The 27,668-nt window shown below is 32.6% G+C and overlaps 1 protein-coding gene and 2 long non-coding RNA genes across 6 annotated transcripts; 1 reads left to right on the forward strand and 2 right to left on the reverse strand.

Moving 5' to 3' along the window:
* LOC110272182 lies at positions 510 to 16,087 on the reverse strand. The gene is made up of 3 exons (XR_002363128.1): positions 15,991 to 16,087; positions 12,357 to 12,435; positions 510 to 771 (listed from the first exon to the last, which is right to left on the reverse strand). It is a non-coding gene; the product is annotated as an uncharacterized LOC110272182 (long non-coding RNA).
* LOC107619364 lies at positions 16,211 to 19,674 on the reverse strand. 4 transcript variants are annotated; one of them, XR_002363349.1, is made up of 6 exons: positions 19,094 to 19,665; positions 18,875 to 18,963; positions 18,705 to 18,776; positions 18,374 to 18,450; positions 17,673 to 18,066; positions 16,212 to 17,593 (listed from the first exon to the last, which is right to left on the reverse strand). It is a non-coding gene; the product is annotated as an uncharacterized LOC107619364 (long non-coding RNA). The 4 variants fall into 4 exon arrangements; XR_002363352.1 differs by having other exon boundaries at positions 17,673 to 18,055; positions 19,094 to 19,664; XR_002363348.1 differs by having other exon boundaries at positions 16,211 to 17,593; positions 17,673 to 18,055; positions 18,374 to 18,776; positions 19,094 to 19,674.
* Positions 24,599 to 25,477, forward strand: LOC107619355. The gene has a single exon (XM_021124133.1). The coding sequence runs from the start codon at positions 24,985 to 24,987 to the stop codon at positions 25,357 to 25,359; it is 375 nt and encodes a 124-aa protein (XP_020979792.1). The 5' UTR covers positions 24,599 to 24,984; the 3' UTR covers positions 25,360 to 25,477.

Raw genomic sequence — 27,668 nt, forward strand, 5'->3', positions numbered from 1 at the left:
TTCTTTAGACTTTCTCTGGAATTTTGGCTTTTGAAAATATGTTATTTTTTAAGTATATTTTTGTCTTTTTTGTATTTGTTAACTATCTTTTCATTCTACTATATCCTTCTTTGCTTTTAAAAAACTTAAATTCATGCATCTATTCTACAATTAGCCAATAATTTTCACTCTAACATATTGAACATACAACAAAGTCAATACACACAATTTTATAATAACTTTTATATCCAATGTTAGCCAAAATAAATGAAAAAAATCAATAAAAAAATGACAATTACAAAATTTGAAACCATATAAATTTTTTTAAAATAAGCCATCAAACAAAAGTAGACAATTTAAGTATAATCTTATTTATAACAACGTAACTTTTTTTAAGTATATAAAACTCACTGCATGAATAATGTAATGGCATTTAAAATTTAATTTTAGTGAAACATTCAAATTAATTAGCAATACAATGATACAGTCTTGTATATATCTTACTGGATGTGCATCAAAATTTATTCTTGTTTTTAAGCATAGCCTGAATTATTTGCTCAAACAATGATTAAATCTATTCAAGACCATTAATATTTAATGTGGCTTAATGGCAACCATGATGACTGGTAATAACTGTCCATGCTTTCTCTTTTATTCCAGCTCCTCCCAGCAAATATTGCTATTATTAAATGCAATTTGGGACAACGTCTTGAGAGTTGAGACCTTTTCCTTGTTATAATCCACTATCCAAAAAAGAATATAAAAACTACTGTGATACACGATTAGAATTACCTACAAAATGCACAAAAGGTTCATGTTTTATAATACCTAACATCTAAAATTATTAATATTGCACCTGATGAGTTTGGAAAACTCTAAATTAAATTGATGATGATCAAACATTATTAACAGCAAAATTATTAATCTAATCTATATATGTTAATTAAATTAATTTTGCTGTACAGGGTTTACTTGGGTCGAAAAAAAAAGAAAAAATAATTCTGGTGCAAGCCCAATCACATTCAGCCTTTAATTTTGATAATATATGATGAATATGGCTGAATTGATTTTGTTTTGTTACTTGGGCCAACTTAATCAAACTGAAAATGCTCTCATATGTGTTTTATGCATGATCCAAAAATTCATCAGGAAAGCAAATGTTACCAATTGGGCCAAATTAAATTTTGTTGCTACCAAGCCCAATATTATTTTTTATGAATGTTTCCAAGCTTGGTCCGAAACCAAATTAAAAAGAAAACAAGTTGGCTCCATGCTTTCAACGGATTCCATTTCTTTATTAGAGATGGATTTCAAAACTTAATTGCTAGCATTGGAAACATGAGAGAGAATTTGACATTGATTTGATTGAAGGCATCATTGCTACACGCCACTCTAAGGGAAATAAAAGCAACTTTTACCAATTAATTGGTTTAACTCAACTAATTGCTTTTCTTCCAAGATTATTTTTTTTCTCTCATCTCTTTCCTTCTTCTTCTTCGGTCATTGTCTAGGAAACAATGGAAGCTATGTTCAGCTACCAAAAGAAAGAAGGAGCTAAATGCATCAAGACCATCAAGCTAATGATGGCAATAAAACATACTAAAATAAAAATGAGCTGTGGCTGAGATTGTCACCAAATATGGATAGATTTGGTGAGGTAATCTTGGGCTCTTCATGCTCAAAAAGGAAGAAGAAGATTCAGCCAGTAAGGTGAGATTCTTGGAGGAGATGGCTTGTCTTTGATTCTGCTCAACCACCACAGGAAGTAGCTAGAGTGGCGAAGTGATGGTAGAGGCAGAGATTGAAGCAGATGAAGTCATCATCATCATGAAGCATCAAGGGCCAGAAATCCATCTTGGAGAGCAAGCCAAGGATGGAGAGCTCGGATTGATGAAGAGTGATGACCAAGGAAAGACTAGAGGTAATTGCATGTTGGTTATTGCATAGTTATCTCTTCTCTCTCTGTGTGGCCGAACCGGTTTCTTGAAGGAAGAAGAAGTTGGCTTGGGTTTTTAGCTTCAAGTGTGGAGGCTTCTCTCTTCTATAAAAAGGGAGAACAGCCACTGGTTGGAGCAAGGAGTTAGAAGTAAGTAGTGAGAGTGCAAGGCACGGGATTCTCAGAGCTACCTAAGCTTACAGATTTTCTTCTCCTTCAATGTATTCTGTTTTGTATTTTTCTGTTTAATTTTGTCATGTCTTGAGTCTCATGGAAAAAGGCAAACAGTGAGGTTTGTAATAAAAAAGCCATAGAGCGAAAAAAGGCAGAGAGTGTAAAATTAAAAGAAAAAGTCATAGATGTCTTAGAGTTCCTTTGTTCATCTATGTTGTGTTTCATGATTCTGTGGGAATCCCCTTGTAAGTTAGGTTAGCACTTTACAGTTTGTAATAAGGTTGATTATAGTGAAATTCCATCATTGTTGTGATGGAGACTGGATATAGGCTGCACTGCACTTAGCAGCTGAACCAGGATATATCTGGGTGTAATCTTCCTTCTCTCCTACTCCATTTCTGTTTTCTACTGCACATGAGCAAAAACCAAAAATGTCTCGTGCCAAGTGACGAGACAAAATGAAAAAGTCTCGTGGCTAGGGACGAGCTAAAAACAGAAAAAGTCTCCTTTAAGTCCAGCAAGTGTTAGCAAGCAAAAAGGGGGCTAAGATTCAACCCCCCCTTCTCTTAGCCACTGAAACCATCAATTGGTATCGGAGCTTGGTCTCAAAGAGATCAAGCTTTGTAGCTTGGAGTAAAGATCCTCATGGCAGAAAATAGTGGCGCAAATGTGGTGTCCTATAATCTGACTGAAGGTCAATCAAGCAACAGACCTCCTCTTTTCAATGGGAAAAATTATACCTATTGGAAGGAGAGGATGAAGATATTTGTACAAGCTGTGGATTACAGACTTTGGAAGATTATCCTGGAAGGGCCTCAATTTCCAACTACCACAAGTGCTGAAGGAGTAGTCTCTCTCAAACCAGAAGCAAGATGGACCGAGGAAGATAGGAAGTAGGTAGAATTAAATGCCAAGGCAGTAAACCTGCTCAACTGTGCTATCAGCTTTGAGGAATACCGATGGGTATCACGATGCACAATGGCAAAGGAGATCTGGGACAAGCTACAAATCACTCATGAAGGAACCACCATTGTTAAGAAGACTCGGACAGACATGTTGAACAGAGAATATGAAATATTTGCAATGAAGGAAGGAGAATCCATTAATGAACTGTTCGAACGGTTCAACACCATCATTGTTGGCTTAGATGCTCTGGGAATTACACATTCAGAATCTGTGCTAGTGAGAAGAGTGTTGAGATGTCTTACAAAAAAGTGGGAAACAAAAGCTTTAATTATTTCTGAGAGCAGTAGCTTAGATTCCATGACAGTTGATGATTTGAGAGGAAATCTTCTTGCTTTTGAAAACACCTATTTGAAAAAGGATTCAAAAAAGAAAGGAATTACTTTTTCTTCTGTAACTAACCCTCTGAATGATGAATCTAGTGATAACTCTTCTGAAAATGAGTTTGTGTTGTTTGCAAAAAAATTCAGGAAAATGGTGAAGCTCAAAGGCAAAGGCAGCAGCTCAAGGAAGTTGAAGAAAGACCTTAGTAAAGTAACCTGTTACAATTGCAAGGAAATGGGGCATTTCAGATCTGATTGTCCCAAGTTAAAGAAGGAGGAGAAGCCGAAAAGAGTAAAGAAGAAGGGACTGATGGCCTCATGGGAAGACTTGGAAAATGACTCAGATGATGATGATGAAGAAACTGAGACCAAGTCACAACCATGTCTCATGGCAGATCACATAGATCAGGTAATCTTTCATAACCCTAACACTGAAGATCTTCATCTTATGATAGACCACCTTTCTAAAAAAATAAGATGTTTTCTGCTGGAAAATCAAGAGCTTGAACAACAAATCACCATTCTTAAAGCTGAAAATAGTTTTCTTAAAGAGAAAGTAAGAGAGGCCGAAACTGCTTGTGATCTTGTTGAGGAAAATAAGCAGTTAAGAGCCCAAATTAAGAGCTGTGAAAGTAATCATTCCGTTCTTGCATATGTAGATTGTTTTAAGCAAAATGAAGAGTTGCTTAAAGAGGTTAAAAGGCTTAAGGAAGACTTAGCCAAATTCACCCAAAGTTCTGAAAATCTGAATCAAATCTTGGCTAGTCAAAAACCTCTTTATGACAAGGCTGGGTTGGGGTTTTATAAATCTGAAAAATCTCACCTTGAAAACATTACTTCATCTTCAAATGATACAAGGTATTAAGACCCCACCTACTTTAACAAAACAGCAACTCCAAGATTTTGTAGGCTATGCAAACGAAATGGACACTTTCCTATTCAATATTTCTTTAGTGAAAGAATGATTGGTGATAAAGTTTGTAAAGTTATTTTTTATTACAATGGCTTAGGACATAAGAGATGGTTTAACGTGAAAGGATCTAAGAAAATTTGGATACCTAAGGTCACTTAAGTTTGTTTTGTAGGTGTGCCTAGCATCCAAACGGAAAGAAAATATGTGGTATATGGACAGTGGATGTTCTAGACATATGACCGGAAAGACAACCTTCTTCATAAAGCTTGATGAATATGATGGAGGTCTTGTCACTTTTGGTGATGATGCAAAAGGAAAAATAGTGGCTGTTGGGAAAGTTGGTAAAAATTTTTCTTCTTGTATAAATGATGTTCTCCTTGTACATGGTTTGAAACATAATTTGCTTAGTGTTAGTTAATTGTGTGATTTGGGTTTTGAAGTTGTTTTTAAGAAGTTTGTTTGTTTAGTTGTTTGTGAGAAAACTGGGGATATTTTATTTGAAGCTAAAAGATGTAACAATGTGTATGGATTAACTCTTGAGGATTTAAAGGAACAAAATGTAACATGCTTTACATCTCTTGAATCTGAAAAATGGCTTTGGCATAGAAAGTTGGGTCATGCTAGCATGTACCAAATTTCTAAGCTAGTCAAAAGGAATTTGGTTAGAGGAATTCCAAATATTAAGTTTGATAAGGATCTTACTTGTGATGCTTGCCAATTGGGCGAACAAGTAAAATCATCTTTTAAATCAAAAGATGGAATTTCAACCAAAAGGCCATTGGAGATGTTACATATTGATCTTTTTGGTCCTACTAGAACTCAAAGTTTAGGAGGTAAACACTATGGTCTTGTGGTGGTAGATGATTACTCTAGATTTGGTTGGGTACTTTTTCTTGCTCAAAAGAATGATGCCTTTCATGCCTTTTCCACCCTTTGCAAGAAAATTCAAAATGAAAAGGATTTGAAAATTGCCCATTTGAGAAGTGATCACGGAAGAGAATTTGAAAATCAAGATTTTGAAAAATTTTGTGATGACTTAGGAATTTCTCATAATTTTTCATGCCCTAGAACCCCCCAACAAAATGGGGGTGGTTGAAAGAAGGAATAGAAGCCTTCAAGAGATGACTAGGGCTATGCTATGTGAGAATGAGATTCCTAAATTTTTATGGGCTGAAACTGTGAACACAACATGTTATATTTTGAATAGAACAATCATTAGAAAAGGATTAAAGAAAACCCCTTATGAGCTATGGAAAGGAATCCCTCCAAATCTTAAGTACTTTCATGTTTTTGGATGCAAATGCTTTGTACTTAATAATAAGGAAAACCTTGAAAAGTTTGATCCAAAATCTTATGAAGGAATGTTTGTTGGATATTCCACCACAAGCAAGGCCTATAGAGTTTATCTCAAAGAGTATAGAACTATAGAGGAATCCATACATGTTACTTTTTGTGATTCTAACTTAATTTCCAGTACTGTGATAGATAATGATTCAGATGGTGAAGAAGCTGGAACAAGCAAAGAAAATCCCAAATCTGTTCAGAATGAAGAATCTGCCAGTCCAGTTTTGTCTCGTCAAATTGGAGGAGACATTTCCATTTTGTCTCCTGAGCAGGCACGAGCAACTGAAACAGTGAGACCACCAGAAGTTCATCAAAGCTCTACACCTGTCCGAAAGCCTAGAAAATGGAAGTCCATGAGGGGTTATCCTCATGACTTCATCATTGGTAATCCCTCTCAAGGAGTAACAACAAGATCATCCACCAAAAGGCAAACCAAACCTAGCAATCTTGCTCTCTTGTCACAAATAGAGCCCAACAATGTAAAACAAGCTCTTGAAGATCCATCATGGGTCAAGGAGCTAGAATGGAAGCAATTAGATTGCTTCTTGCCTATGCCACCCATAAAGGTTTCAAAATGTTTCAAATGGATGTTAAGTGTACTTTCCTTAATGGCTTTATTGATAGAGAAGTGTATGTGGCACAATCCCCCGGTTTTGAACAAAAAGAGTTTCTAAACCATGTTTTCAAATTAACTAAGGCTCTTTATGGTCTTAGACAAGCTCCAAGAGCTTGGTATGAAAGGCTTAGTGCCTTCTTGTTGGAAAATCAATTTCAAAGGGGTACCACCGACACTACTTTATTTATTAAAGCATCTAATGATGATATACTTCTTGTTCAAGTTTATGTTTATGACATTGTATTTGGATCGGCCAACATTTCCTTGTGTGAAGAGTTTGGAAAACTCATGACTAGTGAGTTTGAAATGAGTTTAATGGGAGAGCTTACTTTCTTTCTTGGCCTCCAAATTAAACAAACTCCTAGCGGTACTTTTATTTACCAAGGAAAGTATACAAAAGAACTTATTAAAAAGTTTGGCCTAGAAAATTCCAAATCAATGGGTACACCGATTATACGGGAGATAGAGTGGATAGGCGGAGCACATCTGGCATGTGTTGCTTCCTTGGAAGCTCACTCAATATGTGGTCAAGCAAAAAACAAGCCACAGTGGCTTTATCCACAGCTGAAGCAGAATACATTTCCGCATCTGCATGTTGCACTCAATTAATTTGGTTAAAAATACAATTAGAAGACTACAAATTAAAAATCAATAGTATACCCTTATTTTGTGATAATATGAGTGCTATAAATATTTCAAAAAATCCTATTTTGCACTCAAGAACAAAGCACATTGAAATTAAATATCATTTCATTAGAGAACATGTGCAAAAGGGAACTATTGATATTCAATTTGTAAAATCTGAAGACCAAATTGCTGATATTTTTACAAAATTCCTCTGTGAAGACAGATTCTGTACCTTGAGAAAAAGTTTGGGAATGTTTGATTTAAGTTTCATTGAAAATCTATGAATTTTTAACTCTGTTCAGTTTTGTCTCGTAGGTTAGGACGAGATAAAAATGCAGGCTTGATGGAGGAGCTATGATCAAGGGGGAGGCAACGCAGATTTAAATTTTCATGGGCCCCACCTAATAATTCCTGACTCCACCATGGTAGTTTAGTTAGTTATTCTTTCTTTGAAAAATAAAATCACAAAATCCATTGAATCCATTGGCTTGTCTTTTCATATCTTGTTGGAAAAAGCATGTTGTCAAATCATATCTTTTCTTTCCAACTAATCCCTTGATTCAAGGAAACTCCCTTTTTATCATTTTTTGAAACTCCCATTTGGTTAATAACCACGCCATTATGGTCATTAACTTCCCCATCATCTCTCTCCAATCCACATTTATTGCACTACTAACCTCCTTCCACCCTCACTCTCTTTCGGCATTCACCCTTTCATATTCAACTTCTCCATTCATCCTATCATGAAAAAGAAAACTGCACTTAGGAGAAGTAGCCGAACCCCCATTCCAAAAAACCCACATTTTTCATCACCTCCAACCCATACGCATATCCATCTCCATTCTACCTCCTCTTCTACTCATTTCCCTCCTTCCAAAAAAACCAAAACCATGCGCCGCAAGGTAGTTGCTCAGAAAACTTCAGGGAGAGGCAAAACTGGAAAGACCAAGGAACCTAGTGTTGAAGAGGATGAAGACGAGTCACATACCTCGCCCCCTCAATCACCACCGAAAAGATCCACCCCACATGCAAGAAGCTCCCAAAAGAAGCAGAAAAGCTTTGTGTTACATGATACTAAGGAACCTGCGAATTTGGAGTCACTTGAATTCAAGAACAAGCATCACAAAAATCACTCACATTTTGATCCTTCTCGGTTCTACTCATGTGCTTTCTATGAGTTTCACAAAGATATTTTGATGAAACGTCATCTCTGCCCCTCTTACTTGGTGAACCTTGAAAATCTGGCCAACAAAGGAATCAACTTTTCTTCTCTGTTTGATGCTCTGAAATGGACCCCCTTGGTTCAAATTCAGAAACTTGTTTACCCGGGGCTGGTCCGGGAGTTCTATGCAAACATGCGTTTGATTGATAGCTCGATCCATTCTTACGCCAAGCGTGTTTATATGACCCTCACCTCTCAAACCATAGGTGCTGCTCTTGGGTATGAAGATGAAGGACCAAAAGTTTACATGATTGATAAGTGGGATGATCAAGTTGGCGTTGCACAGCAAACAGTCTTGCAACACATCTGTGCAAATCTTTCAGGTTTAGATGGACTAATCCCAACTCATCGAGCACTCGGCCCTGAAAACTCTCTATTGCACCATATCATCACTCACATCCTCACTCCACAAAGTGGCTCTCATCATAGAGTAACAGTTTCTGATTCTATCATTCTCTTTGCTCTTATCACTTCTACTCCAATTTCATTTGCTTATATTATGATACGTCATATGTGGGAAGCAGTTAAAAGTACTAAAAAGGCTAATTTTCCATATGGCATGTTCCTCACATGTATATTTGAGTATTTTAAGGTTGATTTGTCTAATGAATCTGTTGAGAACAAGGTTTCAATGATTAAAGGAGGAGGAGTTTCGGGCAAGAAAGGCAAGCGGTCTGTTCACTCTGAACCATCTCTCAGCGATCTGGAGAGCCGTCCTGAACCCTCAAATGTCACTGCATCAATTCGGGAGGTACTCAGTGAGTTCCGCAACATGTCCAAATTGATGTTCAAATCCCACAAGACTGCCCGAAAATTGGAATATGAACAGGAAAGGGCTTGGAAGAAGTGTCACGAAAGGGTTGGCTTCATGATTAAGAGCTTTGATGATGAAATGGGGACAAGGGATTACGAAGATGATTCCGGTTCAGAGTTCAATCTTTCTGATGATTAATGACTGTTTTTTTACTTTTATTTGGTATTGGCTCCATTAGGCTCAATCTGTTTTTTGTAGGAGCATGACTTGATACTCATTGCTCTATGATACTTTGATACACTCTTGTTACTTTATTATGGATATTTTGTTGTGTTGTTCATATTTTGTGCAGGTGCCCCTTGATGACAAAAGGGGAAGGAAAATTAGTTTCCAAAATTGAAATTGAAACAAATAAAACAGGGGAGGATTTGCTGAAACAGGGGATGAAATTTTCAATTGAAAATTCATGATCACCCTTGTTCAAAGAATGCATGTTGTTATTGCATTTGTTTCACTATGGTTACTGCTATTGGAAATGCATTTGGCATTTGGTTTATGATGATGTTTGACAATATATTTGTATTGATCATATGAATGCCTGGTTGTTGATTTATCTTGATGAACATGCTTGTATTGAAATAGGAATATTCTTATTCATCTTGGTAAACATGTTGGTTTGAAAATTTATTTTTGGCAGTTCCTTTAAACTGTGATATCTAATAGCTGCAATATTTTTGATGTGATCATGAGTGATTCAAAAATATTTTCCTTACTTGAATAATATTGCTCTGATATCTTGACTGAAAATATTTTGAACTACATTGTTTTGGAATCAGTTGATGTGTGTAAAGTTTGAGCAGTAAATCAGTTTATGATATCAAATGAGTTTTGATTATCAATTTAAAACTGCTCATAAATCAAGCATTTAGCATCATATAATATGCTAAATAACATTGTTCTTGAAGCTTGATTAAAATGTTACAGGTTAGTGCTTCCCTTGGTAAAATAAGCATACATCAAGGGGGAGCCATGTGACATTTAGAAAGGGGGAGAAATTCAACCTTCAAAGGGAGTACTCATACTCAATTTTTTAAAAATTTCTTTCCATTTCAATTTTAATAATGTTTGTCATCAAGGGGGAGATTGATGAGTTTGGAAAACTCTAAATTAAATTGATGATGATCAAACATTATTAACAGCAAAATTATTAATCTAATCTATATATGTTAATTAAATTAATTTTGCTGTGCAGGGTTTACTTGGGCCCAAAAAAAAAAAGAAAAAATAATTCTGGTGCAAGCCCAATCACATTCAGCCTTTAGTTTTGATAATATATGATGAATATGGCTGAATTGATTTTGTTTTGTTACTTGGGCCAACTTAATCAAACTGAAAATGCTCTCATATGTGTTTTATGCATGATCCAAAAATTCACCAGGAAAGCAAATGTTACCAATTGGGCCAGATTAAATTTTGTTGCTACCAAGCCCAATATTATTTTTGATGAATGTTTCCAAGCTTGGTCCGAAACCAAGTTAAAAAGAAAACAAGTTGGCTCCATGCTTTCAACGGATTCCATTTCCTTATTAGAGATGGATTTCAAAACTTAATTGCTAGCATTGGAAACATGAGAGAGAATTTGACATTGATTTGATTGAAGGCATCATTGCTACACGCCACTCTAAGGGAAGTAAAAGTAACTTTTACCAATTAATTGGTTTAACTCAACTAATTGCTTTTCTTCCAAGATTATTTTTTTTCTCTCATCTCTTTTCTTCTTCTTCTTCGGTCATTGTCCAGGAAACAATGGAAGCTATGTTTAGCTACCAAAAGAAAGAAGGAGCTGCATGCATCAAGACCATCAAGCTAATGATGGCAAGAAAATATACTAAAATAAAAATGAGCTGTGGCTGAGATTGTCACCAAATATGGATAGATTTGGTGAGGTAATCTTGGGCTCTTCATGCCCAAAAAGGAAGAAGAAGATTCGGCCAGCAAGGTGAGATTCTTGGAGGAGATGGCTTGTCTTTGATTCTGCTCAACCACCACAGGAAGTAGCTAGAGTGGCGAAGTGATGGTAGAGGCAGAGATTGAAGCAGATGAAGTCATCATCATCATGAAGCATCAAGGGACAGAAATCCATCTTGGAGAGCAAGCCAAGGATGGAGAGCTCGGATTGATGAAGAGTGATGACCAAGGAAAGACTAGAGGTAATTGCATGTTGGTTATTGCATGGTTATCTCTTCTCTCTGTGTGTGGCCGAACCGGTTTCTTGAAGGAAGAAGAAGTTGGCTTGGGTTTTTGGCTTCAAGTGTGGAGGCTTCTCTCTTCTATAAAAAGGGGGAACAGCCACTAGTTGGAGCAAGGAGTTAGAAGTAAGCAGTGAGAGTGCAAGGCACAGGATTCTCAGAGCTACCTAAGCTTACAGATTTTCTTCTCCTTCAATGTATTCTGTTTTGTATTTTTCTGTTTAATTTTGCCATGTCTTAAGTCTCATGGAAAAAGACAAACAGTGAGGTTTGTAATAAAAAAAGCCATAGAGCGGAAAAAGGCAGAGAGTGCAAAATTAAAAGAAAAAGCCATAGATGTCTTAGAGTTCCTTTGTTTATTTATGTTGTGTTTCATGATTCTGTGGGAATCCCCTTGTAAGTTGGGTTAGCACTTTACAGTTTGTAATCAGGTTGATTATAGTGAAATTCCATCATTGTTGTGATGGAGACTGGATGTAGGCTGCACTACACTTAGCAGCTGAACCAGGATATATCTGGGTGTAATCTTCCTTCTCTCCTACTCCATTTATGTTTTCTACTGCACAGGAGCAAAAACCAAAAATGTCTCGTGCCAAGTGACGAGACAAAATGAAAAAATCTCGTGGCTAGGGACGAGCTAAAAACAGAAAAGTCTCCTCTAAGTCCAGTAAGTGTTAGCAAGCAAAAAGGGGGCTAAGATATTAATTTTTGCAGATAAGAATAAACAAATATATGAATATAAGAGGGAGAAACTTAAAAGATCTAGTTTTATTATTTATTTATAATGAAAAATTACCTCCGATGTACTTTTTTGGAAGTAACATTCATCGAATTCATCATCTCCTATAATGTTATGAAAATAAATCAATAACGAACAGATCTTCAAATCCAATACTAAATATATTCAATTGAGTTTTTAAGATTTCATCTTTAGTTGTCAATATTTTTAGGTTGTAAACAAATCTTTTTCTACGTGCGGGATAACATTGATATCCAAAAAAATTAGAGGTCATATATATCGACAATATGTATTTAAAATGAGAAAGGGTTCTTTGAATACGTGAAATGTTTGGAAGAAAATAAAATAGGCTACTGAATTAATAATTATAAAGAAGAAGATGAATCAATTGGTTTATTTTGAAGAAACTTTACCTGAAATACATTGACTGCATTCTAAATTATTACTGCAATTGTTGGTAGAAACTTGATGAGAAGCAGAATTATTTGCTAAAGTACTTTGCGAAGAGTTGATATACCTTCCTATTTTTAATGGCTGCAATCTTTGATTGATATGATTCTTTATAGTTGATGTTGATGAGAAAAGATTACTAATAGCTGTGTAAGATACAATTAGAAGTTAACCACACAAATGCATTTTCGTGCATGAGACAATTTTGTGTAATTTTATTAAAATTGAAGGTTTCTAAATATTAGCATGATTGAAATTGATCTTATAAAAGTGTTTATAATAATTCATATGAAGATACATAATTATTTTTAAGTGATATTATTGAAATAGGAGAAATGTGTTAAATGCATATAACATTTTCAATTCATTTAAAATTTATATTATTTTAATATTAAAATTGATAGTTACATATAAATTAATCACTTTTTTATTATATAAAAGTTCAATATATGTTCTTACTATACTGATAGAAAAAAGTTGTCTTTTTTTACAATTAACGTATTGAAAAATAAAATAAGTGATAATTTCTAAAAACAAATTAGAAATTAAAATGCAAAATAACTACTAGTTAAATATCTTCTTTTAATTATTTTTTTTGTATTGATTTTACTCATCTTATTTTTCCTAGACATGTGTAATTAATAAGATCACCAATAAAATCATGATCAACAAAAAGATAAACTCAAGAGTGCATTTTGGTCTTACAATTATAATATGACAAATTTTATGGTGTAGATGGTATAAAATATCTACATCTATAGATTTTACATGTACTGTGTCATTATGTGACACTTATTCGATAACAAGTTTGACAGATTTAGCAGTTGCCACAAGTACAATGATAGAAGCAGAGATTTTGACTTTGACGGTCTGTCACGAGAATAATTTTAGTTTTAATGAGGTTTAGCATAATAATATTATTACGGTAATCTTTTTTCTGGGAAATTGATTTTATGGGCTATATGATTTTTGTGGTGGTATCAGGCTTCAACGGTTGAAGGTTTGGTATTGTGGGTTTGTTAAGAAAAACAAAATGAAATTTTTTTTTCAAACAAAAACATAAGTAAAAATATTTTTGGGATGTTATAGATTTAATGGAGGACACGACCTTTGGTGGACGAACAGTAGTAAAGAGGGAATGTGTCAACTTTAATGACAATGAAAATACTAATAATAACGGATATATAAAAAAATATCTCGTTTACACTATGTATTTGTAAATATAAAAGTATATTTTTTGAAAATAATAAAAAATATTAATAAACAAATTATATCTCAATTAAAAAGTTAAAGTATTATTTAAATTGATTTAGTGTAAATCCTACTAAAAATTAGTCAATACAAATAGTGGAAGAAGCAATAGTGTTAATAGTGGGTAATTAGAAAAGGTAACCGTATAAGTGTGTGTTTGGATTACAGTTTACAAACAGGAGTTTGCATAAAATTGATTTTGCAAACTTGATTTTGATAAAAAGTAAATTTGTGTTAAAGTGATTTATGTTTGGCAATCTTTATATCAAAATGGATTATAATAAAATAAATTTTGTTTAGATTACACTACTCAAAATCACCTTTAGATAAAAAATTACTAAAATAGACATCAACTTAAATAATTTTTGTATATTATCTTATCATTTTAATTTAAATATTTGGATAGATCTTATTAATTAATTTTATAATAAAATTAATATTTATATACTAAAATAAAAATAAAAGAAATAATAAGAATTTCATAAATAATACAATAACATATATAAAGTATAAAGTTGGTAAAATATAAATAAAGATTGAATGTTGATGGCGAAAAACCCGTTGGTAAAACGCAAAAGCTCAAAATTGTTGCTTCTTGTAAACGTGATTTTGAAAAATCACTTCTGTTTGTGAATAAAAAATTTGCGAAACCAAAAATTGAAGCTTTCAAGAAATCTAAACTTGCTTCTTCTCTTCCAACGTGTTTTCCAAAGACACCCTAGGGTGTGTTTGGCAAACACGTTGGGGGAGGAGAGAAGCTCGTTTGAGCTTCTTGAAAGTTTCACTTTGATGTTTGGCAATTTTTATCTTTGTGAACGCAGAATTGATTCTGCCTCTGAACCCACCTTTAGGAGAAGCTCAAATTTGTAGCTTCTGCGTTTCACGTTTTACGTTTCACGTTTTACGTTTCACGTTTAGGAGAAGCTCAAATATTTCTTTTTTACCAACCATACCCTTCATTTTCTTCTATAAGAATGATACTAGTAACTATTATCTTCACGGTCATTCTTTATAGTTCTTCCTATTTCTTCATAATTTTTTAGTTCCATTTTTTTTCATCAAAATCGTTCAGATTTATTTCAATCACTAACAAATTGAAATTTTTTTATTTTTATTTGATTTTATTCATATGAATTTTATTTACGTTTTATGATATTTTTTTTGTTCATATGATATATGTTGTTGGTTTTATGGGCCCAAACTAACTTATCATCAAAATCAATTTTACAAAATCAATTTTATGCAAACTCTGGTTTGCAAACTGTAATCCAAACACACACCTAATAGTTGGCAGCTACTTAGGTGCTTTCACTTATTTCAATGGTTAGGAGAAGTAAAAGTATTAATAGTATTCCATTTTTAAAACCGTTCATCTTCTCTATTATATAAAATCGTCCATCTTCCCTGTTATTTCAAATGTTCCATTTTTAAGAGTTTGCCCAATTTAAATTATTAATATTTTTATTATTTTCAAAAAATATATTTTATATTTACAATGTAAACGAGATACATTAAAAAGTAAACGAGATAAGAGTAGATGACGTATTTTCATAATAATTTTTAAAATTATTTATTTCAATAAATAAAATATTTATTTAATTATTTAAATAAAAATTCCGTTATTACTAGTAGATGAGTGTTAGGGGACTAAAATTTTGTGATTTGTAGTCATCAATTAGTATCGTTAGTATTTTAATGGTGTGAAATTTTATCCAATAATATAGAATTACTTACTTTTTTTTATAATTAAGTACTGACCAAATTTTAATAAAAGTACTTGCCCCTAAATTTTCTTATCATTAGTATTTTCATTGTTATTAAAGTTGTCACGTTCCCTCTTTATTGGATCTATAACAACCTGAAAACATTTTCACTTTTTTTGGTTTGAAAAAAGATTTCCATTTTGTTTTCCTTAACAAACTTACAATACCAGACCTTCAACCGTTAAAGCCTGCTACGGCAAAAAAAAAATCATGTAGCCCATAAAACCAATTTTTCAGAAAAAGATTACCGTAACAACATTATTTACTAATCTTATTAAAGCTAAAATCATTCTCGTGGCAGACCATCAAAATCAAAATTTCTGTTTCTGTCAATGTACTTGTTGCAACTACTGAATCTGTTAAACTTGTCATCGAACAAGTGTCACATAATGACACAGTACACGTAAAATCTATAAGTGTAGATATTTTATATTATCTACACCATAGAATTTGCCTTACAATATAATACCTTTTTTTAATTCAACTATTAGATCTTTTACCTATAAAGATTAAAGATGTATATTTATTGGAATACTCATATCTAAATTTTTTATTGGTATATTTTAGAGTTATCCTTAAGAAAGATTTACAATTGAGATATGCTGTATCCATTTTGAGATATCATTTAATCTACTATTCTTTTGCAACAAAATAATACTATAAGAAAAAGAACGTAAGTGAGCTTACTTTAAATGATTAGTGACAAAGACTTCCTTTAAACAATACAATCCATATTCATTTGACTTCTATAAGTCTCGTGTTCTTGTATAGAAGGAAGAATATTTTTTTTGGAAGCAACAATGGCAAAATCTGATGAGCATGTAAGATTAGGAAAGCAAGAGGTTAAAAATTTTCAATTTATATAAATTAATTTATAAATATATAAAAAATTTGTATTGATTCAAGAAGGTTACCTTTAGTTTGTTTTTGTAGCAATTTTCTTTTTTTTTTTTTCCACTGATCTCCCATCTTTTACTTGCATTCTTGGTGCTTTTCAAATTCATGAAATGTCAATGAAGACAAGTTGATTTTGTTTTACTCTTGGTTTTTATTATTTTGCTATTATATAATTAGATGAAATCTGAGGAAGTCCTACAATTAATTACATATCCAAGATGCTCATGAAATACATGCAACAGTTCTGCAAAAGTCATCAAAATATTATTAGCAAAACTAAAAACTATTCAAAGAGAACTTAAAACTAAATACATCATCTAACTTCTAAAGCCATTAAAGTGCTACCTCAAGACATATTACTTAATATTAATATAACATACCAAAAAATATTGTTACTATTAAAGTATTAAGTAATTAAAGATAGACATAGCAACCTTTTCTTTTAAATATTCCTTGTTGAAAAGTTACCATATCTTCCTCAACTTAACAGTCTTTTTGTTGCAGAAATTTTTTTATTTAAAAAAAAATGCTTTTTTCAGATCCTAATGCAAAAAGTTGTTATTTTATTTTTAGGTTTGCATTTAAGGTTAAAAAAAAGTCTAAAAAGGACTTAACCTCGTCAACATATTCTATGTATCCACTTATTTTTTTCATCTCTGATCTCTTCCGACACCTAAATCAATAGTAACAACCTGCCCCTACTCCAATCCATCAGTCACTCCAAGCTCCTTAATATTAGCTTCTCCTATTTTTCAATCTGAATCATCCTCCTTATTTGTGGAACGAACCACCCGGTGAATGTTGACAACACATACCATTGCATCACATACCCAAGTCATTCACATTCTTTTATTTTTTCCAAGAAAGAAAAACTCAAGTTGAAACAAAATATACATAAATAAATGCAGAAAAAAGAAACTTTTACATCATTAAATCACATGAAAAGTTGTAACTAACACTCACATATTTTCTCCTAACCATCCAATAAAATATAAATATTATCTAAAAAAATTCATATAACTATATTAGATTTGAGGAAGTTCCTTGACTACTTACATATTTAAAGATGCTACTCGGTACCCAACACTTGGATAAAAAGTAGTAACAAAAGAGCAAGCATAATAACACTTTTTTAGATTAAAGAATATTGCTGCATTATTTCTTTTATATGATTGAATTCATTTGCTTAACTTAAAATTTTAGAATACTGGATTACAGAATCATTCAAACAACACTTGTTGCTAGTATTCAAATTTAATCTAAATGAATAAAAATAAATCAATAAAGCAATTAAAAGGTAGCAAAAAGACTTACATCCAATGTCTTGGACTCCAATTACTTTTGTTTTGCATTTCTAATAGATTCGTCAAAGAATATTGCCTCCTCATCATATCTGTTGAAATCAGACATTATTCACAAATAAAAAAGAAAGATTGAAATTCCATAAAGTGATTAAGTTATCCAAAACTGACCATCTTTAGAGACCTTGAGCGATGAAGAACTTCTCAAAGCTCAAGCAACAACAGCAACAGTGTCTTCGAAAACCTCATCAGCCTTCACATTACCAAGAGATCCACAACCCCAAACCAAAGTTTGAAAACGCAGCAGCTATTCCACCGAAACACTAAGCAGGTAAAATAAAAAGCAAACACAGCGTCGAGCTTCGGTTAAACACGACTCCTAAGGCAAAATCCGCCGCTGCTGCTGCTGCAGGGTCTCAACCTCCTCTCCCACAGAAAGATTCATTCACCAACCTCAACATGCATACCAACCAACTACAACACCGTCAAACTCGCAGACCTTTCCCTTTGCCCTCTTCTTCAACTCACACCTTTTCCAGTCTTCCTTTTTGCTTCTGTATTTTCTCTAATCGTGAATGGTCGTGAGATTGAATTGAGAGAGAAACAAATTGAGGAAAGAGAGAGGGAGAGAGAGAGAGAAATGATAAATTCAATTTTTTTTGAAGAAGATTAAAAGTTTAAAACTCATTCCAAAATTTTTGCGGGAAAATTTCCACTAATGAGTTTTGTTTAGAATTTGAAATCAAAACATTTGGCTGATTAACGAAAGGCAATCCGTGTGATAGTGTTATCAGCCAATCAAATGCTACGATTATCTATTGTATTTGGAAAATTGGAATTTTGGAATTAGGAATACACAAAGCTTGAATTACCTGAAAAACTTCTGTGCAAAACAATATTTCATCCATCTTTTTAGGCTCCATTGTACAGTCACGCTAGTTTCAACATCCTATCATGAAGAGAAAAAAAAAACAAAACTACATAGGACAATTGTCACTCTCTCAGAAATCATCTAACAGTGTTAAATAGTGTGTGAATTTACTGTTTGGTTAGTTAACTATTATATATTAATAGATATTTTGAAACAAATAAATAGCTTTAGACCACTCAGATGGACATTTTTTTTTGGAAATGGAGATAGTAACTAATTATAAAGAAGAAAAAAACAAACAAAAAAAAAAGCCTAATGAAATAGAAACAAACTCTTAAATCACCGCAAGTGCTAGAAGCAATGTAGTTTTTTCAGCACCCGAAAGACCCAATAAGAAGATCATCCTGAGATTTCACACCAAAAAATGAGATATATAAGGATTCAAATATCATTTAAAAAGAAAAAAACTTACTCTTTAGAATATAAATGAGAATCATTTGACCTCAATGATTTTAATATTCTACTATCATCTTTAAGAATCTGAAATTCTCTCTTCTTGAAGAGTGCAAGGAGAAATAATCCCAGGACGCTCTATCGTTCAAATGAATAAATCAGGGAAAGCATTAGTTCTACTAATGGTAATATTCTCAAAATTTAACTAACAATCATATATAATAATACAGAGAAATTATTTTTAAGTATTCAGCAATTTTAGAAGTACCTCAAAAGTGTTGAGAGTGGCATTAAGCAAAGTATGAAATGTTCTGCTCCCAACATACAAATATCCCTCCACAGAGAAGTTCTCATAATGGACTTCAAGTCTAGAAATTTTAATCCCCACCCAAAAAGTAATCATAGCAAAATTCATAAACTTATTAACAATAAAAAAAACTTTGGTTTCGATGATAAATAGAGAGATAAACAGAACACTTATCCACTCTATCTCTAAGCCTGCGCAAGAACTTCTCATTGTCTTCTTCAACAACCTTTAATATGCTCTGCATGAGAGGCATTCGATCATGGAAGCCAAGTTTGATAACATCAACTTCGCCATGGACTACTTCACTATTATCAAGAACTTGCTTGCGATCTAGTCGCGAGAGTTCTCGTATGAGTGACAAATCAAAATAATTGGTAATGACTATGTTGAGTGATGAACATTATAAATCATCTTTGCAAAATTTAAAATTTGAAATGAAAAACAGAACAGTGGATATGATTATATGAAAAGAGAGAATAGATAAATGGTTAGCTTGTCACGAAAATGGATAAAAGAAGACGACATGTTTAGTGACCAATATTGATAAAATATTTAGCTTGTATAATGGAGGATGGATGCTCTGCATGAAACATGTGTTTGAACCATGGATATTGGAATGCACATTAAGCAGACCAGATAGGAATTAATCTGGTGGATGCCACGTTGGAATTCCACTGTCTAACAACCCTCTTTTAAAGGATTGTTATAGGATTCCTCAGCGACGTCGTTACCTTCTTACATGGAGAGTCCTTTGGACCACGTGTTACCATGTCATTGGCGGGTTAAAGTGTCACCAGTATCCATAATACCGGACTTATTCTTAAATAATTTAAGTTATAATTATTTATCAATTATACTTGTCGAGATTACATCAATACGTGTGCCCATGTTTCGTTGATGTCTTCAAATTCTAATTAACGTTATCTCCGCATTTCATTGGTGTGTTTTCTTAATTTTCTTTGATTATTCTAATTGTGGTGCATTCCCTCAGAATTATTCCTCCATACGTGTGTAATCTATTAAAGAATGGAAAAGTATAGGTAAACAATAACATTAGTAAACAATAATGTAAACAATGGGGTTAAAAAAGTAAATTAATCCTAAATATAATTAATGGTTTGATTAATTAAATTCTAATAATAATAATCATTTTTTAAATTAAAAAAATAAGGGTTTTCACATTGGTGAATTGAAGCTCTGCAACTAGCCTCTCATCTTATCTTCCTCTCGCTTGACCCTTTTCTCTTCTGCACTCTCAACTCGATCAGCCACAACCCTCCGTCCGACACCATCGCCATCATCACCGGCGACCACCGTTGCCTACTCCATCTCTCTTCCCTTTCTTCTCTTTTTCTTTTCTCTTTCTCCATTTCTCCTCAATCCCCTGTACGCTACCCCTATTCTCTGTGCAAAGCCCAACCCTGGCGAGAAACCCCAGTGCAACCCAGCAGCGGCTGAGCTCTGTGCCGCTGCAACACCGCGCGTTTGCTACCCCTCTCTTTCCATTCTTTTCCTTTCACTAACGCAGGTTCCACGCTTCCTCCTGTCCGTGTTCTTTCGTTTATTTATTTTAACTAATTTTTAATTCTGCTTTTAGTGTTTAGATTAGACTTAGATTAATAGATTGATACTTTTTGGATTCTAAAATGTTTGATAGCTAATTTTTCTGGATTGATTGCTGCTTAAATTGAGTTTAAAATCTCTGTTTACATATTGTGCATACCATATGCTCGATGAAATGCCTGAGTGAAATTTTTTGTTTAATTCTTATGTTTGGCCAGCATTTGTCTTAAATTTTGTTATTTTTAGACATTATAATTTAGAATTGTGTAATGTTATGCTATTTTTAATGATGTTTAGATTGAGTTTTGATAAGGCACTTGATTATTAGTTTTGTTTAAACACTAAATTGGTTTAAAATTTTAAATTTGGTCATTTGATTAGTGTAATTTAAGAAGTGCATATCATGTTAAGTGAATTGAATGAAATTACCTATTCATGTATATTTTAAACATTCCACATGGTTATCATTAGATAATTTTAAATTTCCATCCTTATGCTTCCATGCCATGCATGCACAAACAAATTTAGTCACAACTCACTTAATAGATGGAAATATATGCTCTAAGTGGAGATGCTGTTCATTTTGGATGCTCACTAAATGTGTTTTTTGTTTTTGCATTCTTTTTTATTTTTTCACGCTATATAATATTGCTAGAAAATATATGTACAGTTGTGCATAACATACAATATAGTACTCAAAGGCCCCAAAATTCCAATTAGCAAGTGCACAAGACATACAACACTGATTACTACTATAAAAAAATAAATTAATTAATAAACAAATAAGAAGAAGAAGAAATAAGAGAGGATTGGCAAGGAAGGAATTGAAGAAATGAAAATGGAGAACGGGAGTGTATCATTCACATCCAAGAAGAAATAATGAGCTTTTTGATTTTTTCAAGCATAGAAATGGACTTGGTTTTAGGTTGTGTAGGTGCGATTCAGTTGTGGCAGATCCATGCATGCTCTATATAAATACTTAATATAAGCCTAACTAATTAGGTGAGATTTTTTATGAGCACACTTTTCATTGTTATTATTTCTTGTAAGTTATGTATAGTAATAAATTTTTAATGATATTTTTGAAAAAAAGTATTAATAAAATCTTTTTAGTTGAAACTTGTTTAATAGTACGGTATCTAATTAGTTTGTGTATGTTTGATTATAGGTCATAGAATGTACGGACATTACTGGAAGTGATGACACGGATCTTGTTGATGAGGTTTGGTCTCTAGTATATTGCTATTTTTTCGTAAACCGCATAATTGAATCGACCATTAATCCTCATGTTCATCGAATGATGTCTGTTTTGAACTGATTCGCAGTTATCGGATCATAGTTGCCTTGCCGAAGACGAAATACCAAGAGTTTGGATGCAATTTGAGCATTTGAAGCTGGCGTAGGATTTTTATGCAACATATACAAAGAAAGTCAGTTTCGATTCAATAGCGTAGCGGATGGTTATTTCTATTGGTACCTAGATGGTTATTTTGTAATGGCCTTGGTGTGGTGTGTATAATTAGTTACAATTATGTTAAATTGGATATTCGATTTAATAGAATAGTGGATGTTTATTTCTATTGTTACCCAGATGGTTATTTTAAATAGTTTGGGTGTAGTGTGTGTGATTCGTTAAAAGTATTATAAATTGGATGTTCGATTTAATAGAAAAGCGAATGGTTATTTCTTTTGTTACCCAGATGGTTATTTCGAATAATCTGGGTGTAGTGTGTGTGATCAGTTGCAAGTATTTTAATATGGATGTTCGATTCAATAGGATAGCGGATTGTTATTTTTATTGGTACCCAGATGGTTATTCGTTATAGTCTTGGTGTAGAGTATGTGGCCAGTTACAAGTAATAAAGGCTGGATGTTCGATTCTATAGGCTAACAGATGGTTATCTCTATTGTCACTCAAATGGTTATTTAGAAGAGTCTTGGTGTAGTGTGTAAATAGTAACAAATAATAGAGGCGGGATGTTCGATTCCATATGATAGCGAATGGTTATTTTTATTGGTACCCGAATGGTTATTCTTAACTAATAGCTTTTATGCTTCGCTAATATCTTGAAACAGAATCAAAGTAGTTAGAGAACTAAAAATGTTATTCACCATGGAAATTTATCCTTTCTGTTGTAACAAAATTCCACCACGAAAACACGTAAACAATGTGAAAAATATATTTGTGGTTTTAAGACTAAGGTCCAATTTGGGTTAACAACTTAAATAAGCTCTTTTGGAAAAAGAGTTTAAAGTAGAAGGACTTTTATTAATAGCAACTTATAAATAAGTTATTTTGTGTTGATTTTTAGTTATAAAAGTACTTATTTTAAAGTTGTAGTGTTTGGATAAATAACTCAAAAAATACAATTTTTTAAAGAGAATGAATATTAAAATTCTAATTCACAATAATCTTGATGGCAATGCAAAAGAAATTATTGTATAGTTAGTATTTGTTATTTTATTGTGCATGATATGGTAGGTGAAAATAAAAAATGAATATGAAATGTGTCAATATATATTTTGTTGCTATTTTTTAGCTTTTTTTATTGTGACTTTTCATAATTTAAAAGTAAAAAAAAAATAGCTTCTGTTACTTTCCAAACGGGCTCTAGGTACATCTATTGCTTTCTCTGATTCCGGTTCTTCCTCACAAGTTCATCAATGTCCTAGTGCTTGGTGCTGTGAGAGGTGATTTAACCTCCTTTTTCTTATTTCTTTGTACGGTTGTGGCATACATGTTCTTCATTTCAGTCCAACAAAGTTCGCACATTTTCAATGGATCAATTGTGTTCTCCCATGATAATATCCTCCATAATCTCCACTCTCATTGTCCGAAGCATATCTGTATAGTATTTTCATTGTGAGGGTGATGAAAAAACACAAACGAATAAGACAAACTGAATTTCAGAATCATATACACAAATTTTTTTTGCCATAAAATTCAGAACCGAAGTAATACGTCACGAGTTACTTTAACACAAAAGTCCGTCTCAGAATTGCATCAAAATGTCTTACAAAATCAAACATCCCTAACAAATATCATTTCAAATTAACTCAAATGAAATACAAATACATAAAAATTAAGACTGCTGGAATATTGTTAATCAACTCAAACCGATTTCATACCTAAAATAAAATTAAAAATGGCCCTTTGTTATTTTCTTGAAATATATTCCGAACTAAAAAAATTAAATAACTAACATTTACTTTACCATGGATTAATGTTAATTAATTTTATATTCAGAATGATCTTAATATATCTTATTCAAAATAGAACATCCATGGTCAACCAAGTAACAAAATAAGATAGTAATTATGTATAGAAAATGCATATTACACTATTAACTGTTATTAAAAAGATATCAAATAACCCCAAACCAGTTCAAAAACTTTATATACAGGCAGGTTTTGTAACATTAGAAGAACACAAGCGAATAATTGCCCATTGAATTCTAGAACCATAAACCCAAAATTTTTTCTTCCATAGTTACTTCAACACAAAAGTCCATCTCAAAATTGCATGAAAGTATCTTACAAATCCAAACATGATATCATTTCAAATTAACTCAAATGAAATACAAATACATAAAATTAGGACTGGTGAAATATTAATAATCAACTCAAACCGATTTCATAACTAAAATAAAATTAAAAAAATTTCCTTTGACATTTTATTGAAATATATTTTAAACCCAAAAAATTAAACAATTAACATTTATTTTATCATGAATTAATATTAATTAATTCTGTATTCAGAATGATCAGGACAGGAGGACCGTCGGCTGTGAGGAGAATAATTATGATGTTAGTAATTAGAATAATTAAAATTAGAATTTGAGTGAGGGGAGGTGGGGGACGAGGTGAACTGAGTTATTAGTGTAATTGGACTAATTTTTAAGACCCATTATTCATGTTGTTCAACAAAGTCATTGTCTACCTAGTATTCCTCTTAAAAAATTAATGTTAACATTGTCAACTCTTGTTCAGCAATCCAAGATCTTCATGACTCCCACCACGTTCATACAGAACTGGCCCCCCAACTAAGAAAATCACACATAAACAAACAAATAAATCATTAAATGTCCCTTTGAGAAGTTGGATCGTGACCAAAAGACAAATAAATAAATATCAAAGTCAAGTGTCACATTGAATATTGAAGCTGGCATTGTTCAATTTTATGTTCCCAAATGAACACACTATATATTATTAGCTCATACTATATAGTATAGTAACAGTTCCATTGTTCATAACTTCATATTGATTCCTTACAATTTGAAAGAAAAAAAATGGGACTAGGAAGAAGCAGGCCACGACTGAGGTTGCGAGGTTTGTGCTTTGGTAACGCGACCCCTCACGTAAGAGCTTCTTCTTCTTCTAGAGCAGAGTTTTCGAGCAACGATGTGCATGAATCTTCTAGAGACAAGGCTGATGAAAGTGGTGTTGAAACTGGCGGCAACAACCAGGTTATGGTGGTTATGGATTCTAGCTTTGAAGCTAAGGGTGCTCTAGATTGGGCACTCTCTCGCACTATTCAGAGACAAGACAATGTTGTTCTTGTTCATGTAGCCAAACCCACTAGTAGAGAAGGTGAGAATCACAAATGTTATTATATATTTACAAAGATTCCATTATGTGTTATTGCGAATTATGAGTTTTCTTAAGTATGAAGTAATAGATTTATATCTATGCTAATAATATAGATAATTCTAACCGTCCTGCCAACAACATACTAATTAGATCTTATTTATTTACAAATAATCAAACATTTAATTCAATAATAAAATACAACAATCCAAAATTATCCAATTATTTCAGCAATATTAAAGAATGTAAAATAAGATAATTTTAATATGTTTTGAATTAATTTTTTATTTTCTTCTAAATATTTTTTTATTCAGTTATATGTTATGATATCAAAAAAAATATTTTACCCAATCATCTAATATTAATGAAATATTAAATTAATCTCTTATCTTAGACATACATAAGATAATGAGTTTTCTTAAGTAGTTACAAGTAATGGATTTATATCCATGCCAATATATAATATTATTACACTTTTTTTGTTTCTTTTTATTGATTTGATGATTTGATAGACAGATTCTAATGAAAGAAAGTTTAATTTAAAGGCTTATCAACTTCTGCTTAAAATAAAAAACATACGCGAAATAAAGAAACCCGGAGTAAATTTCAAATTAAAAAGTAATTTCATTGATTCCTAGGAAATGGAACATTGTTCTGCTTATGTAACATGTATTCCTCTTCTTGAGGTGCAAGTAAGTGTAGTAATGCTTGAAGAAGAAGAAAAGGGCGCTGGATCCTCTCTATTTTTTTTAACACTTGAAAGAATAAAGTGTGATCTCTCACCTTTAATTTTATAAGTGGGACTAAAATTAAATAGAAGAGAAAAAACAATGAAAAGTGAGATTCTACACTAGATACTATCTATTTTTTTTTTCACTTGAGAGGATCCACTCCCCTACCATAATGCAAGAAGCGAAGCAACAAAGCGTGTCGCTGTTGGTCCTCGGACAAAGGAAGCGATCATTAATGCGGTAGCTGATGGCGAAGAGGAGGCTGCGGATGAGGACGAGATTGAGGTTGTTGAGTATTGCTTGAAGCAGAACTCACCTTGCATGACCATTGCTGTGAGAAGGAAGATTAAGAAACTTGGAGGCTATTTAATTTCTACTAGGGGTGCACAGATTTGGTCCGGCCCGGTCTCGAATACTTTAGGGGCTAATTTGGTGTGATTTCATCGGGTTTAGGGCTAGGTAAGGGTCTCAAAAATAGACCTGGTCATTATTTCGGGTCGGATCCGGGCCATAACTCGGGTCACCCGAAGTCGGCCCGGTGGCCCAGTCATCATACACAATTAATATTTTGTGTTATTAGTGATGGATAATGACTATTCTTATGTGGAATTTAAGTATTGTAAACCTTAATATTTTGTTTTATTAGTCATTATAAGACTATAAGTTAATGTTTTATGTTTAGAATGCATAAGACTTTAAACTAATGCATAATATTGTGTTATTTGTATTATTTAAATATTTGGTATTATTAGACAATATTAGTATTGATTGTGGTTTTGCTTTAGTATTGATTGTGGTTATGCTTTAATTTTAAAGAAAGATTGGTTCTTGTTATATTTTTCTAAGTGAATTTTACCATGTTAAATAATAGTTGGAGTCTTGAAAATTTGGATATTTTTACATGCTAGCTTACAAGAAGGTATCAATGTAATGTAATGTTAACGGCCCGGTTTTCACCCGGTATAATTGTGGCCCGAAAGTGTATTGGTTTCATCGGGTCTAGGGTTGGGTTCAGGTCTAATAAATAGACCCGATGTATATTTCGGGTCGGGTCTGGGTCACATCAAACCTGGCTTTACCCGGCCCATGTGCACCCCTAATTTCTACCAAACGCCATAAAAATTTTTGGCTTTTGGCTTAAATAAAATAAAATTTAATTTGAGAAAGTATGATGAGCCAATGGAATATTTGTACAATATGTACAATAAAGGTTTATGGAGTATTAGAAATATAACCATTAGTGTTACCTTTTCCTATCAGCTGAAACTTTTGGGATGAGTGGTATCATGACATGGTATTAGAGCGTCAGTTTAAGTTTTTGGGAAATGTTTATTATTCCTAGTACTCGGATGGTTATTCTAGATAGTATGGATGATGTTCATTTTGTAACTCAATAACCTATTGTACACATTGTACAAATAGTCCATTATCTCCCTAGCGGGATCCATTTAATTTTAATACATTGTGCGTAAAGTAATTTTACACATACATCTAATTACGTAATACATAGTAATAATAATTACCTTTTGCATTGACCACGTAAATGTCTAAATGGTTATCTAAAATAATAAATATAATTGCACCAGTATAAAAACGTTTTACAATGTCAATGTATTAAAATTAAACTCAATAAAATAATATATATATATATATAT

This window comes from Arachis ipaensis, chromosome B01 (genome assembly GCF_000816755.2).
Source record: "Arachis ipaensis cultivar K30076 chromosome B01, Araip1.1, whole genome shotgun sequence".
Classification (NCBI taxonomy): domain Eukaryota; kingdom Viridiplantae; phylum Streptophyta; class Magnoliopsida; order Fabales; family Fabaceae; genus Arachis; species Arachis ipaensis.

What these genes read in the sequence shown, in the direction of transcription:
- LOC107619355 (XM_021124133.1), top strand. Translation starts at nt 24,985, where the DNA reads ATGGGACTAGGAAGAAGCAGGCCACGACTGAGGTTGCGAGGTTTGTGC.